Source organism: Xyrauchen texanus, chromosome 19 (genome assembly GCF_025860055.1).
Source record: "Xyrauchen texanus isolate HMW12.3.18 chromosome 19, RBS_HiC_50CHRs, whole genome shotgun sequence".
Lineage (NCBI taxonomy): Eukaryota > Metazoa > Chordata > Actinopteri > Cypriniformes > Catostomidae > Xyrauchen > Xyrauchen texanus.
In genome coordinates, this window is record NC_068294.1 from 26,679,962 (window position 1) to 26,696,284 (window position 16,323).

The 16,323-nt window shown below is 36.1% G+C and overlaps 1 protein-coding gene across 3 annotated transcripts in view; it reads left to right on the forward strand.

The window, feature by feature from the left end:
• Positions 1-16,003, forward strand: part of LOC127659687 (septin-6-like) — a 29,245-nt gene extending 13,242 nt beyond the window's left edge. The window contains exons 6-11 of one of the 3 annotated variants that reach the window (XM_052149622.1): positions 3,423-3,519; positions 4,791-4,959; positions 5,090-5,222; positions 7,573-7,763; positions 9,725-9,770; positions 10,703-12,936. In XM_052149622.1, the coding sequence (XP_052005582.1) occupies positions 3,423-3,519; positions 4,791-4,959; positions 5,090-5,222; positions 7,573-7,763; positions 9,725-9,728 (594 nt within the window). In that variant the 3' untranslated portion in view covers positions 9,729-9,770; positions 10,703-12,936. The other 2 variants (XM_052149621.1, XM_052149620.1) reach the window with 2 other exon arrangements.
• The last annotated feature ends 320 nt before the right edge of the window (positions 16,004-16,323 follow it).

Genomic DNA, 16,323 nt, shown 5'->3' on the forward strand with positions numbered 1-16,323 from the left:
TTTGAAGATAAACAACACTCTTATTTACATATTTGATTGAATTTTACACTTTAATAGATTTTCTGACACTACACTCAAAGCACTTTTAAATAGAGAACAGGGGACTCTCCTCATTCGCCACCAGTAGATCTTAATTGATTATTCAACTTTATTTTTTATACTATATTGTCCAGCCTCAGTTACTACAATAGCATGTTTATGTAATGCTCACAATAACACGTTAACTAAAAACATAAAACAAGGATTCAGTTATGATGAGGATAAAATTTACTTTACTAAACATATAAATAATATGCTTAAATATGAAATATAACAATTACAAGAAGTCAATTTCATAAGTCATACATATTAAACATGTCACAGTAACTTTACCAGACAACATGGATACATCACGAATGGTTAACCGTAACACACGAGTAATGTTCGTTTCATAAATGCATGACAAAAATATAAGCTTCAACAACCCTATCAGAAAACATATCCAAGCATTATAGCAGGTAAACAACTTTGCCAAATGGATAAACATCCATCTAGACTACGATGTTACTGAACTGAGTTGAACAGCATAGTTAGTTGAGACAGCCGGCACTTCTTTCCTGTGAGTACGGACATGACACAAGGATGAATATCATAAGCCAACGATTTCACGACAAATCAAACCTGACAGCAAAAAATACAAATAATATTTATAGGCTTAGAGTAGTGAATCAGTGTATGGTAAGGACATTGTTTTGAACACTGATGTTTTATGTACTCTATCAATAATGGCAATTATTTCATTTTTAGCCAAAATAGCTTTTAAAGTGCAGCTTTTAAAGTTAAAAGATGTATAGATGGTTTAGCCATCCTGAAATCATAGAAAATCAAAAAGTCTCATTAAAATTAATTTGACCTTTGTATGACATTGGCAGTCAGTAAATCAAAACATTTGTTGAAAATTGTATGGTTTGCCAAAAAGTTGTGAAACCAACCTGGCACACATGTATTGGCTAATTCATTTTTTAATTCTTTATTTGTCGTTGACCCTTATAAGAACAAATATACATACCAATGTAGGTAATATCAATGACAGAAACAAGAATACAATTTATTTGTTGTTCTTCCTTTTGTAATTTACTTCCATGTGGAATCAATCAAGAATGTGTCCTGTTTTGAGGCAACAGGGTCATATTTTATGTTTTAGTGCTTGTCCAGTTTTCATTTCACATCAGTTATGAGCAGTGTAAGTGAGAGAGAGTCCATCTGGTGTCCAGCTTTCCTGCTTGTGTTTGCTCACAGGAAATGACCACAAAAGTAGAGTCATACATCATCTGTGTACTCTCACAACACAGAGTTCTTACTGTGGGAATGACACACACACACACAAAAACCGGCTGACTGTATGAATTCATAACACCCAATAAATGAATGCCAAAGCTTTGTTTCACCAAGCAGCCTGAGCATGTGGGGTTTCTTGGGGTTATTACAGTACTGGTTAACCATAGGTGCCAAAGATTATTGATTTCAGGACACATCCCACTCAGATATATACAGTGTTTGCCCTAGAGGACTGCACAGGTCTTAAAATGAAACCAGATCCATAGCTGAGACCATGTGACCGAACCCTAGCGGAAACAGTACCATCAGATTTTAAGCCTGACCCTTCTCTTTATATTTTCTTCTTCTCCTTATAAATACTAAAGTCCTTTACAGCCTGAACTTCTTTACAACATGTAATCTTTGTGATCCCTCCGCTAAAAGATGCTAGACACAAATCAAACAGAACATAAGTGTCTAAAACAAATGCAAGCAGGTATAGCTGCAGGGCCTGGGTAGCTCACCTAGTAAAGATGCTGACTCGAATCACAAGTTCGAATCCATGGCATGCTGAGTGACTCCAGCCAGGTCTTCTAAGCTATTTCCTAAACTGTTTGCATGGGGTAACCTCCTCGTGGTTACTATAATTGAAGCGTCACTACGCCACCACGAGGACTTAGAGCACATTGGGAATTGGGCATTCCATATTGGGGAGAAAGGGGGAGGAAAAAAAAAAGTAGGTGTAGCTGCAAGCTGGAGATCTCAAAATGGAGGCAGAATCTCCAAAAGAGGGCGGGGTTACACAAGAGGGAGCATGGTTACTCGAAAATGGGGTTGTGCCAACTCTAAAATGATGTGTCAATTCCAGTCACGGATGGGGTTAGGGAAAGAGTTAGGTTAGGTGATCCCTATACCTTTTACTGATGGTTTGGAGCTCCACCTGCAGCTATATCCTTCTCAAAATAATGTGGCATTCCTGCACGAGATGCAAAGAAACAGCGAAGTAAACAGTGTTTACATAGGAAAACAATGGACAAACAGAACAAACATGTGTAAAAACACGTACGGTTTGAACGGCCCCTGACTCGTCCGTTCATGCATGTCTGTGAGTGAGAGCACGAAGCAAGTTGAGTAGGCCAGTTTGTCCCAAACCCGGTGGTTTTTCAGATCCCGTCAGACCGGGTTGGGATGTAGACCACTATTGTGCCCTCAGATATACATTTCTCAGTGATTTCGCAGGCCTTTCCTGATTATAAATATTATATTAACATAGTGTTCAAGTAGAAAGGAGGATGCTGTGTTGTTCCTCTCTCATAGGATTGGCAATGCTTAAATTATTAAGCTAAACAAATAATGTAGTGTATCAGGGGAAGTTTCAACATTGCCTGCACTTTTTTTTTATATCTATGTCAAATAATGCATTCAGTTTTACTTTTTATGAGGCAATGTGTTTTCGAAGGATGACATCTCTTTCAGTGTGATATGAAATACTCCATTTTAGACTTTTAAACAGCATTTTGCTAATTCTTTTATAATGCATGCATTTTTTTGTATATCCTCATATTAATTTAGATACTATGTGGAATAATTGTTACATGGCAAAACTATTTAAAATAAACTAGTTAAGTCAAAGATATGACAAACATTTTGAAAAATTTTAATAAATGGTTATCTAAAGTATAACACTTTTTTTCCCCCGTCTATATTCATGTACATTTCAAAGCTCAGTGTTGATTAAAAAAAAAAAAGTCCATGGACTGTTTATGCTTGAACAACCCATGTATGATTGTACATGCATTTATATTGTAGAATTACATGCCTTAATATGGATATAAATGCTGTCACCATGTGTGTTACTGTAAGAATTTTTAATACACTTTTTTTTTCCCCCTTCTACATTCATGTACATTTCAAATCTTGATGTTGATTAAAAAAAGTTCATGAACCGGTTATGTTACAACAACCCATGCATAATTGTTCATGTGTTTATATAGACTTACGTGCACTAACATGGATATAAATGCTTTGTCACCATGTGTGTTACTGTAAGAATTTTAAATTGGTAGCAGTAGGTTTTCCACTAAATGATTTGCTTGTGGGGTTTTGTGCATGTGTATGCTTTATAGGGTCATTTGCCTTTTGCGGTGGTGGGAAGCACTGAGGAAGTGAAGATTGGGAACAAGATGGTGCGAGCACGGCAGTACCCTTGGGGAACGGTCCAGGGTAAGTGCTGGTCACGTCTTCTAGAGGAAATGACATTGAGCTCTTCCCTCTGTTTAGCCATGGCTTCTTTGTTCAGGCTATCCAAACCCATCCCGTCCCTCCCTTACTGCAGTTTTGGGTGTTGACACTCCCTCTCAACACTTGTCTGACTTTTACATATTTTTATACATTTAAACAAAGGGCTGAAAAATAATGTCTTAAAGCAATATTTCACCCAAAAAAGTTTACACAAGCAACTAAAAGTTAATCCCTATAATATAAGTATGCTATATTGTCTTGTTCTAAAAACTGTGGATATACAGTACAATGATAGTCAATAGCCATTTTCTCTGAGCTGTACATGTCCAGATTACATCATTCACATTTTGTCTTGTCAGTCCATATCACTGTGTGTTGTATGATACAAGAGGTTTGATTTGTAGCATAACTGAAGCTGTGCTGTGACAGTCCTTGGGCTGTCTGTGACATCACTCTGAATCTCTCTCTCTCTCTCTCTCTCTCTCTCTCTGCGATGCATGAGGCCTCAGGGTGGCTCATGTGGGCTTGCTTTGTTTAGCCTGCTGTAAGGCTGACCTGACATAGGAAAAATATGGATGGATGTATGCAATGTGATTCATGCACCCCTGCTGCTTTGTGTCATGTTTACTTGTGATTTATGGCACAGCTGAGTGAGATGCATACATAGTTTACTAGACAAAAGGGAAATATATTAAAACATTTTACTAAGGGATACAGAATGTATTAAGACAGTATATCAACCAGCATGTTTACATATTGAGCAGCTTTAAATCTAAACATAATATTTGACTCAGAATGATGTAGTTATAATAGGGCAAATGCCGTATATAGCTGTTTTCACTAGTAACCAGTAATGTCTAATGTGTGATATTTGTTCATACGGTTATAATAACATCTGTGGGTAATTTGTTCATACGGTTATAATAACATCTGTGGGGAATGTTTTATAGTGTCGTAATACTACATTACAGTTGTACAGGCTGATCGTTAAAGGAATGTTTTGGGTTGAATGCAATTTAAGCTCTATCGAGCATTTGTAGCATAATGTCAATTACTAAAGAAAATAATTTTGAATAGTTTTTAATAAACTATTCAAAAGGTTTGTTTGGATCAGGTTTGTTAAAGGTTTGTTTGGATCAGTGGTATGAAATGAAAGTTGTAATTGGTGGTTAAATTATATCCAGGAGAAGATTCCCTTCTCATTTCACAATAGAACTGATGATACACAGTAAATATTGTTTGTTGTTTTCCAGTGGAGAATGAGAATCACTGTGATTTTGTGAAGCTGAGGGAGATGCTGATCAGGGTGAACATGGAGGATCTGCGAGAGCAGACCCACACACGCCACTATGAACTCTACCGACGCTGCAAGCTGGAGGAGATGGGATTCAAAGACACTGACCCTGACAGCAAACCCTTCAGGTGAGGAGGGCCTCAATCACACCAGCTGCTCTAAAAAGTCTTAAAGTGCTCCAAACCTTTGGCTTTCTGTCACATTAAGATAAGTAATCTACAATCATAAGCATAAATAAAGGGTTTGTGTTGTGTTCAGCCTTCAGGAAACGTACGAGGCCAAGAGGAATGAGTTCATGGGTGAGCTGCAGAAGAAAGAGGAGGAGATGAGGCAGATGTTTGTCCAGAGAGTCAAGGAGAAGGAGGCAGAGCTGAAAGAGGCAGAGAAGGAGGTTTGTTTGTTTCTTTGTGAGTGTAGTCTATAATTATGGTTACAATGGCAAACATAGCCAGAGTATTGCACATGACTAACATTGCATAATTTGTAGCTATTTATTCAACTAAATACAATCAGACAGTAATTAAACCCCTTAAGCTTTATTTGACTTGCCAGTGGGTCCAAAGGGGGGACAATATTGTGAAAACGTTTATGCTTAAAAAGTTCCCGTATTCTTAAGTCAAGCATATGAGGTATAATTTGAAAGCTTAGAATTTGAACTTGTCAGAGATAACCATCAGTTCTGCATTTATGGTATATAAAATAACAAAATAAGGCCTCAAATCATTCATGTTGAAAATTAGCACCCCTAGAGGTAATGGGGTTGAAATATTTATATGAAAATAAAAGTCCTTAACATAGAAGCTAAATAGACTCTGGAATAGGACTTTACAGTCTATTTTGTTGCCCTAATACCAGAGCATGTAACCCGCTCCATGCATGTGCACTCCACTCAACTGCTCACGGCCCAAGCGGACGTTCCTCTCAAGAACCGCTTATGTTCACCTGTTAAAAAGCGTTTGCTCAAATCCTGCATTACATTACATTTCTCTGTAGTATACTTGGTTCCAAGCACGTATACAGTGGCCCGAGCAACTGCCCCTTTGCCCACATGGGCTGAGGTGGCCCTCTGGGTGAAATATAGACTATAGGCTATTAAATTAGGCTTAGTTACATATGAAATTATGTGATTTGTATTGTCGTGTTTTTGTATATAAAATGATGCTGTTTATTTTGGACTGGTTTACAACGGCTGTTAGATAATCAGGTTACCAGACCTTCCTTATCATTTGTAATCTGTCAAATATTTCTCTGTTAGCACATATGTCATTGAGCATCTTCAAATAATGCCTTGAAAAATTTCAGTCCTAATAAGTCATCAAACATGCCTGTACAAGTGATAAAACATATTTGCATTGGTGCAGAAACTCGCATACACGCAAATTTGCGCTTTTCAGATTAAACTGGACCCGAGTGATACAACTGACCCAGAGAAACACAATCTTTTGAACTTTAAAGTTTGTTTGAGTCATTTATGGCAATAGTGAAAACATGGACTGTTACCAGGAAAAATATTGCAGGTCAAAATGAAATTCGTAATTGTTTTTCAGTTGTCTCTATGGAATGATTATAGTGTAGATTTGATACATTAATAGGTTTCTGATTTATTGCTATCAGACTTTGGGTCTGTAAATTAAAATGAGCAATTTCTCATCCTAATTTTGTGTTCAGTTTTAAAGGGTGTATTAATTTATCCAGAAAAGAGCATTGAATGTTTTTCTCTTTTTCAGTGTTGTTGCTTTATTAATATTCCCTACAATTTTATATGTATGAATCATGTGCAATCTAAAGGACTGTAGTTATTTATATAATAATTATTATATTAGTAAATACCATGTGCCCCATTTGTTTTTCTTTGATATTTTTATAGCAGCATTTACATTTACATTTATGCATTTGGCAGACGCTTTTATCCAAAACGACTTACAGTGCAATTATTACCGGGACAATCCCCCTGGAACAACCTGGAGTTAAGTGCCTTGCTCAAGGACACAATGGTGGTGGCCGTGGGGTTAGAACCTCTGACCTTCTGATTAACATAAAGCATAAAGTGAATCTGGACTTTTATATGTGTCAAACTATCATACCTTGCACATGCTCTCTTTATATGTACAGCAAGGTTTAACCATGGATTTAACAAATAAAAAATATATGTCCTGCATAAAGTAATATATATATATATATATATATATATATATAGCTGAAATCATGTTTAATGATCCTAAAACAAATAATTTATTTCACAAATTACACAAAGTTGTTTTTCCTAATGTACAATAATTTATAGCTTTTTTTCTCTGCGCATGAATGCAGCAATCGATGTCAAAGATGTTATCTGCAACGACTAATCTAGAGTACGTTTTTTATTAAAAAACATTTTACGTTTCACTTATCGTTTAGGTGTGGATTTGGCTTTGGGAAACTGATCAGCAGTTATGTGCCACTTTATTCCGATGCTGAAATCGTAAGCAACTGGCGGTCGATTAAGTGAGAATTCCGCTATGAAATTAAAAAAAGAACCAGTTTTTTGCAGTTAGTCCACAGTAGTGTGAATGGTAAGCTTTTAAAATTTAAGTGTGAAAGATTGTAAGTAGTAGCCAAAAAATTTGTGAGTTTAAGGGGTTAAATAGAGTTTACTCTATTTACAGTAGATGTAATGCTTTGTTTGTGTATTGAAATGCTTATGTGATAGTGTAATCTTTTTAAGTGAACTTTAATTTGACTCTGTGGTATTTATATCACAGCTGCATGAAAAGTTTGACCGTCTCAAGAAGCTTCACCAGGATGAAAAGAAGAAACTGGAGGACAAAAAGAAGTCTTTTGACGATGAGCTCAACAGCTTCAAGCAGAAGAAGACAGCCGCAGAGCTGCTGCAGTCCCAGGCCCAGCAGGCAGGGGGCTCCACCACGCTCAAGAGGGAAAAAGAGAGAAAAAAGTAAGTATTGACCTCTAAATGGTCCCTAACCTTCATATTTTTTTTTAAAGTATAATAATCCTTGCAGTTGGTTACATTTACAGGATTCTTCAGTCTGTATTTCAGTTATGGTATTAAAAAGCCATAGCATAATTGTGACTTTACACAACCCAGTCTGGTGTTCGGTGTCTTATATGGAGAACCCTTTTTACGCAGTAAAGGTGTTTTTTGTGGATGGAATGAACCAAAAGATCTCCATTATGCGGAGATTTAGAGCAGCCCACACTATTAATATTCAGTTCAGTAGTGTAATGAATTACTTTTTATACATTATTAAAATTAAGAATATGAAGGTTGAATAGATGTAGGTCTTTTATCAAGGGAACGACGCAATGTTGCTCAAGGACTGAGTCCATCAAAAGCTTAAAGTCGCCTCCCAATATTATATCATGAGGGGTAACACCCATTCAAGATTTATAAAAAAGCCCTGATCATCGGCATTTGGTGCCTAAATATTAGCCCAAATTAACCTTTGCCCCTGAATTTCTGCTAAAACAATAATGATTCTTCCTAATTTATCTGTAATATGTTTGAGATATTTGAATTGTAGATATCTACTTATCAGTGTAATGACTCCCCTGCTCTTACTTGAGCCAGCCCCAAAGAAAACACATCCACCCCATATCTTCCCAAATTTTTCAGCTTCCTGCGGGGAAAGATGCATTTGAGGAAACACTATATCATATTTCTTACGTTTAAATAACCTTCATTCTTTTTATGGGTTGCCCCAACCCATTCACGTGGAGAGAGACAATCCACTCATATTAACATTTGACAATTTGACATGTTAGAAATAATAGATTGTGTGTCAAAAAATAAAATTATAAAGACCACATTCCCCATTGGTGCAACAGTCAAACCCCCAAATTTTGTAAGACATAATTACATAATAATCTGTAAAACAATCAGTATAATAATCTGCAGAATAAACACAAAGAACAGATTAATTCACAAAACTGTATTGAAGGTGTGTTCCTTCACAAAACATGCTCCAGCCGCTAGCAGAGCCAGCACAAAAACACCTTAGACATTTGGACAGTCAAACGAATGTTCAGTTAGCTGGCTGTTTGTTTGTTTGTTTGCTTTAATAGACAAGATAAAAAAAATTGTATAAGGATAAATCATACAACATTTCCAAACTGTCAAGGATAATATACACAACAAAGCCAAAGGCTTATTTCCATTGTGGTCCTGTTCATGAGTGCAGCAGATGATTTAATCCTTCCAATGTCCTGCAAAATATACACCACAAAACAAACTCTAGCCTATAGGAGGCATAAACTCAAGGAACATGCAGATTCATCCATAACTGACCCGAAGGAGTGTTATTCCACAAAACAAACTTCAGCTGCTAGGCGGAACCAGCACAAAAAGAAACAAGAAAGGCACCCAGCTTCCTTAGACGTTCAAGTGTATGCTCAGCGAGTCAAGCTCACTTGGCTTAGAATCTATTCTCAGTTTGGCCGGAAACATCAGAGCAAAAGCTACCGTTGATGTAAGAGTTTCTTGTATTCCTTGAATCGATCGCGTTTCTCGCTTGTCGAATTCGCAAAGTCTGGGAACAAGAAAATGTTGTGGTTCTTTCAAGAAAGTTTTCCTTTGTGTCAAGTGTCATCTGCTGTCAAATAATGCTTGATCTTTTCAAGCGCTAAATTTACTTGGACATTTGTGTTTTTTTTTTAAATCAACTGGTCCCAAGGTGATTTTAAGTTGATGTATTAAGTCAGTTCAGGTTCAAACAGGTGTCCTAGCAGAGTATATCTCTTTGGCCACATTGTTTTAGATTTTATCTATTGCAATGACATTCATAAGTGTGGTTTAAGTTTCCAAATATTGTTTAGGGTCATTCTAAGGTGTTTAGTTCATGTGTCTTATGTAGTTTGTGCATGTGTTATGTACGTCTCATCCATGCTGTTTTCCAGTTAACTCCTCACCTGCTCCCAGTCCTGCATGAGACACCTTATGCTGGTAAGGCTTTCAAAGTATCTCGCAATGCAGAAACCCTCATTTGCATGAGGGAACTAAATTCCATAAGCACATTTAATGATTATGGTCATTTAGACTGAACTGTTTGCATTGAAGTAGCAATTATAGTGTTTCCTAATTGCACTTTAAAAGGAAGTAATTTTTGTCATAAACACTAACAGTGTGAAGAATGTCTGTGCTAGTAGCAGGAAATATTATGTCTCCAGTGCCAGGCAAGAGTTTATTGCACTCCCTGTGATGTGCAGCCATCTGCCATCTTTATCCATAACACACTGCTGTTGTTTGCACTCCACTGCTCTTCCATGATTTCACACAAACGAGCCTTTAATGGTCCGGCTCCTACAGCTGGCTCACACTAGTCCACCACTTGGCCTTAAAATAATGCTGTTGTTGAACAAGCTATCCATCACTGCACATCTTATCCTTCATAATGTCTCAATGCAATGCAATTGTTAGTTTGTTTGTTAATAATCTTTTTTCAACTAGGTTAAAAACGAATTTAATTGCAAGAGTGTCCTATCCAGGAGGCAGCAAAAGACACAACAAAAAAGTGTCATAGAAACAACAAATTCAACTTAAACTACAACATTAAAGAAATAATAACTAAAATGGCAGTGTTAGTGATAACTCAGGTTGATCAAAGACAACACTATAGTTGACATTGGGGAAATTCCATGTGCTAAAGTTGACATTTTATTCAAATATAACAGAAAATAAATTTAATAATAAATGTTATCCGGCACAAAGAGAGACTGATTCTAAGCCTTACCACATACACCCTCTGCACCCTCTTTCAACTGTTTTAACATATGGCATGACTCACATTTTGGATCGTTCTCTTTGTTAATGTGTGAAAACAACAGGGTGATTGAAACCTGTAGGGAACAATAATCTTCCTTCTCTCTCGTTTCCAGTTCAGGATTCCTGTAGAAAGTGCTCCCCCTGCCCGCTGTGAATGAGTTCTCCCCCTCAGTGTTCCTGCACCATGCTGTTCCCGTTCCCTCCCCCTCTCTCCCATCCCCCCAGTTTCACGCATAACACTGAGGAGGCATATTAACTGTGAATGGAATTCTTTATTTAGATTTTTTGATACGTTAGCATTTTTTTTAAATGCCATTGTTTCGTCTTCTTTGTTTTACTTGCTTTTTATGATGCCATAGTGATATTGCTTTGTTCTGCATGACTAGAGTATGATTTAACATTAACATGAGTGGCTACTGTCGTGGGTAGGCAGTAGTTATTAAACACGCTAAAATGAGACTGCCACCAATTTTTATTAGTGCTATAATAAGGGCATATTTTGACAAATCAGAGCCCTTACTGACCCCTTACAAAGAAACTTCAATTTAAACATGCAGTTGAGGTTAGAAAACAAACATTGAAATTATTTTACTCTATTTTTCTAACTGAATTGTGAACCCTATAGTAATGCATTTCTTTAGGACAGTGAGTAGTAATGAACTGGTGTTTTGTCTCATTTTAGCTCAGTGCATGTCACATAGATGCTCTCTGGTCATCTGCAGCTATACCTCTATGTTTTATATACCTGTCATTACTATGATTGTATTATCTTAGAAAAGATTCATATTGGCACATTTTATACAAATGTAAGCACCTTTTATAGTTCTTTATATTTGTGACTTTTTTCCCTCCACAAAATTGCAGAATTCTAATCATGAAATATAAATTTCAAGGGGACCAATATCTGTATTGGTGTCCAGCACAAGTTTTCTCAAACTAAGTAATAAAGGGCATTGAATAAACATTTAAAATTGTGGGCTAAGTCATTGTGTATGAATATCAGACAATTTATGTAATTTATGAGCAGTATTACTTATTTGCATCATTCATAAAAGTATGCGAGTCATTTATTTTTAGATTGAAGAAACAATTTGTTGGTCAAGTTGCTATTTTTAATTTGAAAAATGCTTGTGCTTACTATACATTAAAAATACAATTCCCAAACTCACTGCTTATCTTTATCTTTAGAGAGAAGCTGGTCTCCAGTCTTAAACAATACTTTTGAAGCAATTCACTAAATATTTATCTTTTTAATTTAAAATGATTTAAGGTGTTTGTAGACTACTTTTTTTTTTTTTCTTCTTCAATTGAAGAGGTTGCACGAGGTGCTGGAAAGATGTTGTAAGTCATATCTAACAAAGCTTTATCTTATTTTTCTTAATATTTACTAATATGACCAAAATTGAAGGAATATGTTCCAGCCAGCTGTTGTTGTTTTTGTTTTTTTAAATGAAATTCATTTAATGTTAAAGTCTATTAAACAATGTTTTTTCAAGCTACTATGAAGGATCCAAATTGAAAATACCTCATTCTTATCTAGTCTATTCTTATAGACTAATAAGAAAAATGTAATTGATGCTATTCATTCTGTTTTGAAAGGTATGTAGAAAACATAGGTGGTATTGATGTGATCGGTATTTATCACTTTATTAACTCTCTTGCTCCCCTCCAGTCTCTCTGCTCACTGCTGTATGTGTATTTCCTTTCCTTCGCAGTAATCCCTGGCTCTGCACTGAGTAGTATCTTCGCCCCAATGGCTTTGATAAGGGACCGGGCCAAGACTAAAAGAGGGGCCAGTGTGGACCCAGTCTTCTGCGTTTCTCATATCACCTCTTATATTTTGTTTGTGGGCTCTTTCTGCAACTTTTTTACTAACAATATATTTATTGTCGTTCTAAAACCTTGTGCTTTGCTTAGGGCTGGACTAATTTGCTGTGTATGTGTTGTGATGCATTTTGTAACTAATTCGCTTCAAAATTTTGCAATTTAAGGGATGTGTGGAGTGAAAATGTAATTACTATAAACATGTTCCAGTAAAACTGAATAAACCAACTAATTTATTTTTTTAGAAGTTATAGATTTGTTGCTCTTGATCACAACCTATCAAGACTGCACACTGAAATCCATATGTGTTCTAAAATTAAGAGCAAATAAGAAATGGGTTTTGTGTCCTGGATTTACAGTGCATTTGAAGGAGGGCAGATGGACTCTGTGTTCCTTTCCGCCCACATTCCGATGCTTAATGCTTTTGGCTGGCAAAGGAAAAATCTTGAGTGCCCATTTCCCATTGACTTCCCACTGGTGCTGATGATACTTTCTCTAATCTGCATTTGTGTCTCCTCTCTTTCTCTAGCTTCTTTTAACTCTGTCTTGGCTGCCTGTCTGAAGAGGGGATTGCAGCTTCTACAAGAAACAAAGCGTCCACTCTTTTTCCTGTCTCTCTGTCAGCCTTTTTATTTTTAAAGTTTTAATTTTATTTAAGTTTTAAAACTTTCATGCTGTCTGCCCTATAGAACATGGCCTTATGTGGACTTTATATGGTATTTTCACAAGTCACAACAAATATTAGTTCTGTTTCCCAATTAGGGCATGCTAAGCTGTCCCTCGTTACAATTTCGCTGGCGACAGTGGAACCAAAGCTCTGGTAGGAAGGCTGTGAACAAAGGAATGCTTATTTATTTTAGTTTGTTGATGGATACATCTCAGCTTTTACATCTATTAATATTGCCTTGCAGTCTTAATCTGTTCAATGATACAGTCTTTTAGTTTTTTTATGGATAAATGAATGAACCTGCATGTCCTCACAAAAATTTACATTATTTATTGTGAGGATTTAACAGATACTAACTCGTTACATTTGTAAGCAGTTGAGTTTCAGTTTATTTTCACTTATGCATCACAGTTTATGTGATACTGAATTAAAGCAGAAGATAATACAGTGGCAAGAATAAGTATGTGAACCCTTTGGCATTAGCTGGTTTTCTGCATTAATTGGTCATGAAATGTGACTTTAATGAAGATGAGATCACAAGTATAGACAAAGCACAATGTGCTTAAGATAACAAGTAACAACACAAACAATTACAATCTTTCATGTTTTTATTTAGCACATCCCATTAAACATTCACAGTGCTGTGGAAAAAGTAAGTGAACCCTAGAATGTAATAACTGATTGATCCTCCTTTGGCTACTAACCTCAACCAAGCATTTCTGGTACCTGCGGATTAGACCTGCACAGTGTTCACAAGGAATTTTGGACCATTCTTCCTTACAGAACTGCTTCAGCTCAGTCATATTCTTAGGATGTCAGGTGTGAACGGCTGTCTTGATGTCATTCCACAGCATTTCTATTGGGTTAAGATCTGGCTCTGACTGTCACTCCAAAAGGTGTGTTTTATTTTTTTAAGCCATTCTGTATTGGATTCACTTCAGTGTTTAGGGTCATTGTCCTGCTGCATCACCCAACATCTACTGAGCTTCAGCCGGTGCACAGCCACCCTTACATTATCCTATAGGATATCTTGATAAACATGGGAATTAATTTTTGCCTCTAAAGGCAAGTGGTCCAGGCCCCGAAGCAGCAAAGCAGCCCCAAATCATGATGCCCCTTCCACTGTACTTCACCATTGGGATTATGTTTTCATGTTTGTATGCTGTGCCCTTTTTACACCATATGTAGTGTTGCGTGTTCTTCCCAAATAATTCAAACTTAGTTTCATCATTCCGCAAAACATTTTCCCATTGAGTTTGTGGAGTATCAAGGTGGCTTTGGAAAACTTCAGGCACGTAGCAATGTTTTTGTTGGAAAGCAGCTGCTTCCTTTGGCAAGACACCATGCCTGTTTAATGTAATCCATATAGTAGACTCATGAACAGAGATGTTAACCAGTTTCAATTATTCCTACTAGTCTTCAGCTGTCACTCTAGGGTACTTTTTTTTTTTTTTTTACCTCATTGAGCATTCTGTGGTGTGTTCTTTGAGTCATCTTGGCTGGACGGCCACTTCTAGGGAGAGTAGCCATAGTACTAATTTGTCTCCATTTATAGACAATTTGTCTAACTGTGGACAGATGAATATCTATGTTTTTTTAGATAACATTGTAACAATTTCCAGCTTTATGCAAAACAACAATTCTTGATTGTAGGTCTTCTGAGATCTCTTTTTTTGTGTGAGTCATAGTCCACGTCTACAGATGCTTCTTGTGAATAGCAAACTCTGCTTGAGTGCTTTTTATAAGCCAAAGTAGCTGTGACCCACACCACCAAACTAATTTCATTTACTGGCTGCCAGGTTTGCCAACTCCTGACTCTAATTAGCTTTTGTTAACATCATAATCCTAGGGGTTCACATACTTTTTTTCAATCTACACTGTGAATATTTATTCAATATGTACAAGAACAATACTATAAGTTGTGTGTTATTAGTTAAAACAGATTGTGTTTTTTCATAATTGTAACTTATATGAAGATCATTCCAGTTTTTGATACCAATTTACACATTAATGCAGAATAAATAGATGTCTTTAAAACCAATTGCAACATAAAAACAGCACTAGACTAATGTATAAAACATTCATTTTAGTTAGTGAAACTAAGTTGAATAAGACTATCAAGACTTATCTTTATTTTGACACTGGCTGTGAAACATTGAGAGAATCCAAAGAATATGGGCCTGCATGTTCCTGGTTGTGTTACAATTGAGAGATGAACTATTTCATTTAATTATAATCTTTATTTGAAACCATGGGGTAAATCAAATTAAAATCGGAAGGTTTGTATTGTATGTTTATAATGCACTATAACTTTACAGGATCAATTTTAAGTTTAAGTAGTCTCAGTAACAGCTATATAGTTATAATTTAATTAATTTAAAATCGTATTATCTTAGAGAGTAATGGAGCACCTATTGAAATACCATGTCGTCACATTCAGTGCCACTTTTTATATTCTTTTTTTTTTTTTTTTTTTTTTGCTTAAATGTGTCTTTCTTTAGACTATTTTATTTTGTGTATGCATTCCAGGTACAATGTGCATTTACAGTCAATTCATAAATGTAATTTCCCATGTTGCCAAATAGTGCATTTAGATATATGTCAAGGGTGCCCATTAATTTCATTTCGGATAAGGCAGTTACAAGTACAGACATTCACACATATGTGCAGTACATTTTACTTTTTAAGAACCTATTTTGTGTATCAACATAGAGACATGCTTTAATGAATAATGACGTTATTGACAAGTGACTGTTCTCTGTGTAAACAATTTTGGGTGTTAAGACTGGCCTACATTTTTCTAGCTATCTTCCATATTTTCCCCTCAATGTCAATTACCCCGCCCCTGTTATACCAGAAATTTGTGAAATATTTAACTGTAGTAAGATTCAATGGTGTACATTTTCAATAAAACTACATTAAAACAACTGTTTGATATTACCATCCTTACTGATTTGCTGTTTTCTAGCTTTCTAAATGACCCCTTTTTATTTGTATCACACATATAAATCTAGAACAACAGGTATGAGTTAACTGATATGAAAATGTTAAAACAAACAATCCTTTGTTTAAGAGCTAAATTACATACTTTTTATTACGTGTCATTTAAATGGTGAGAGACACGTTGGCTGTGGTCAAAACCTAGTGAGCTGACTACCTATACAACATCATAGAACATTCGATTCGAGCCTAGACAGCATAGATGGGCAGCTCTCTGTGTTCTGAGACACAACCATAGAGTCT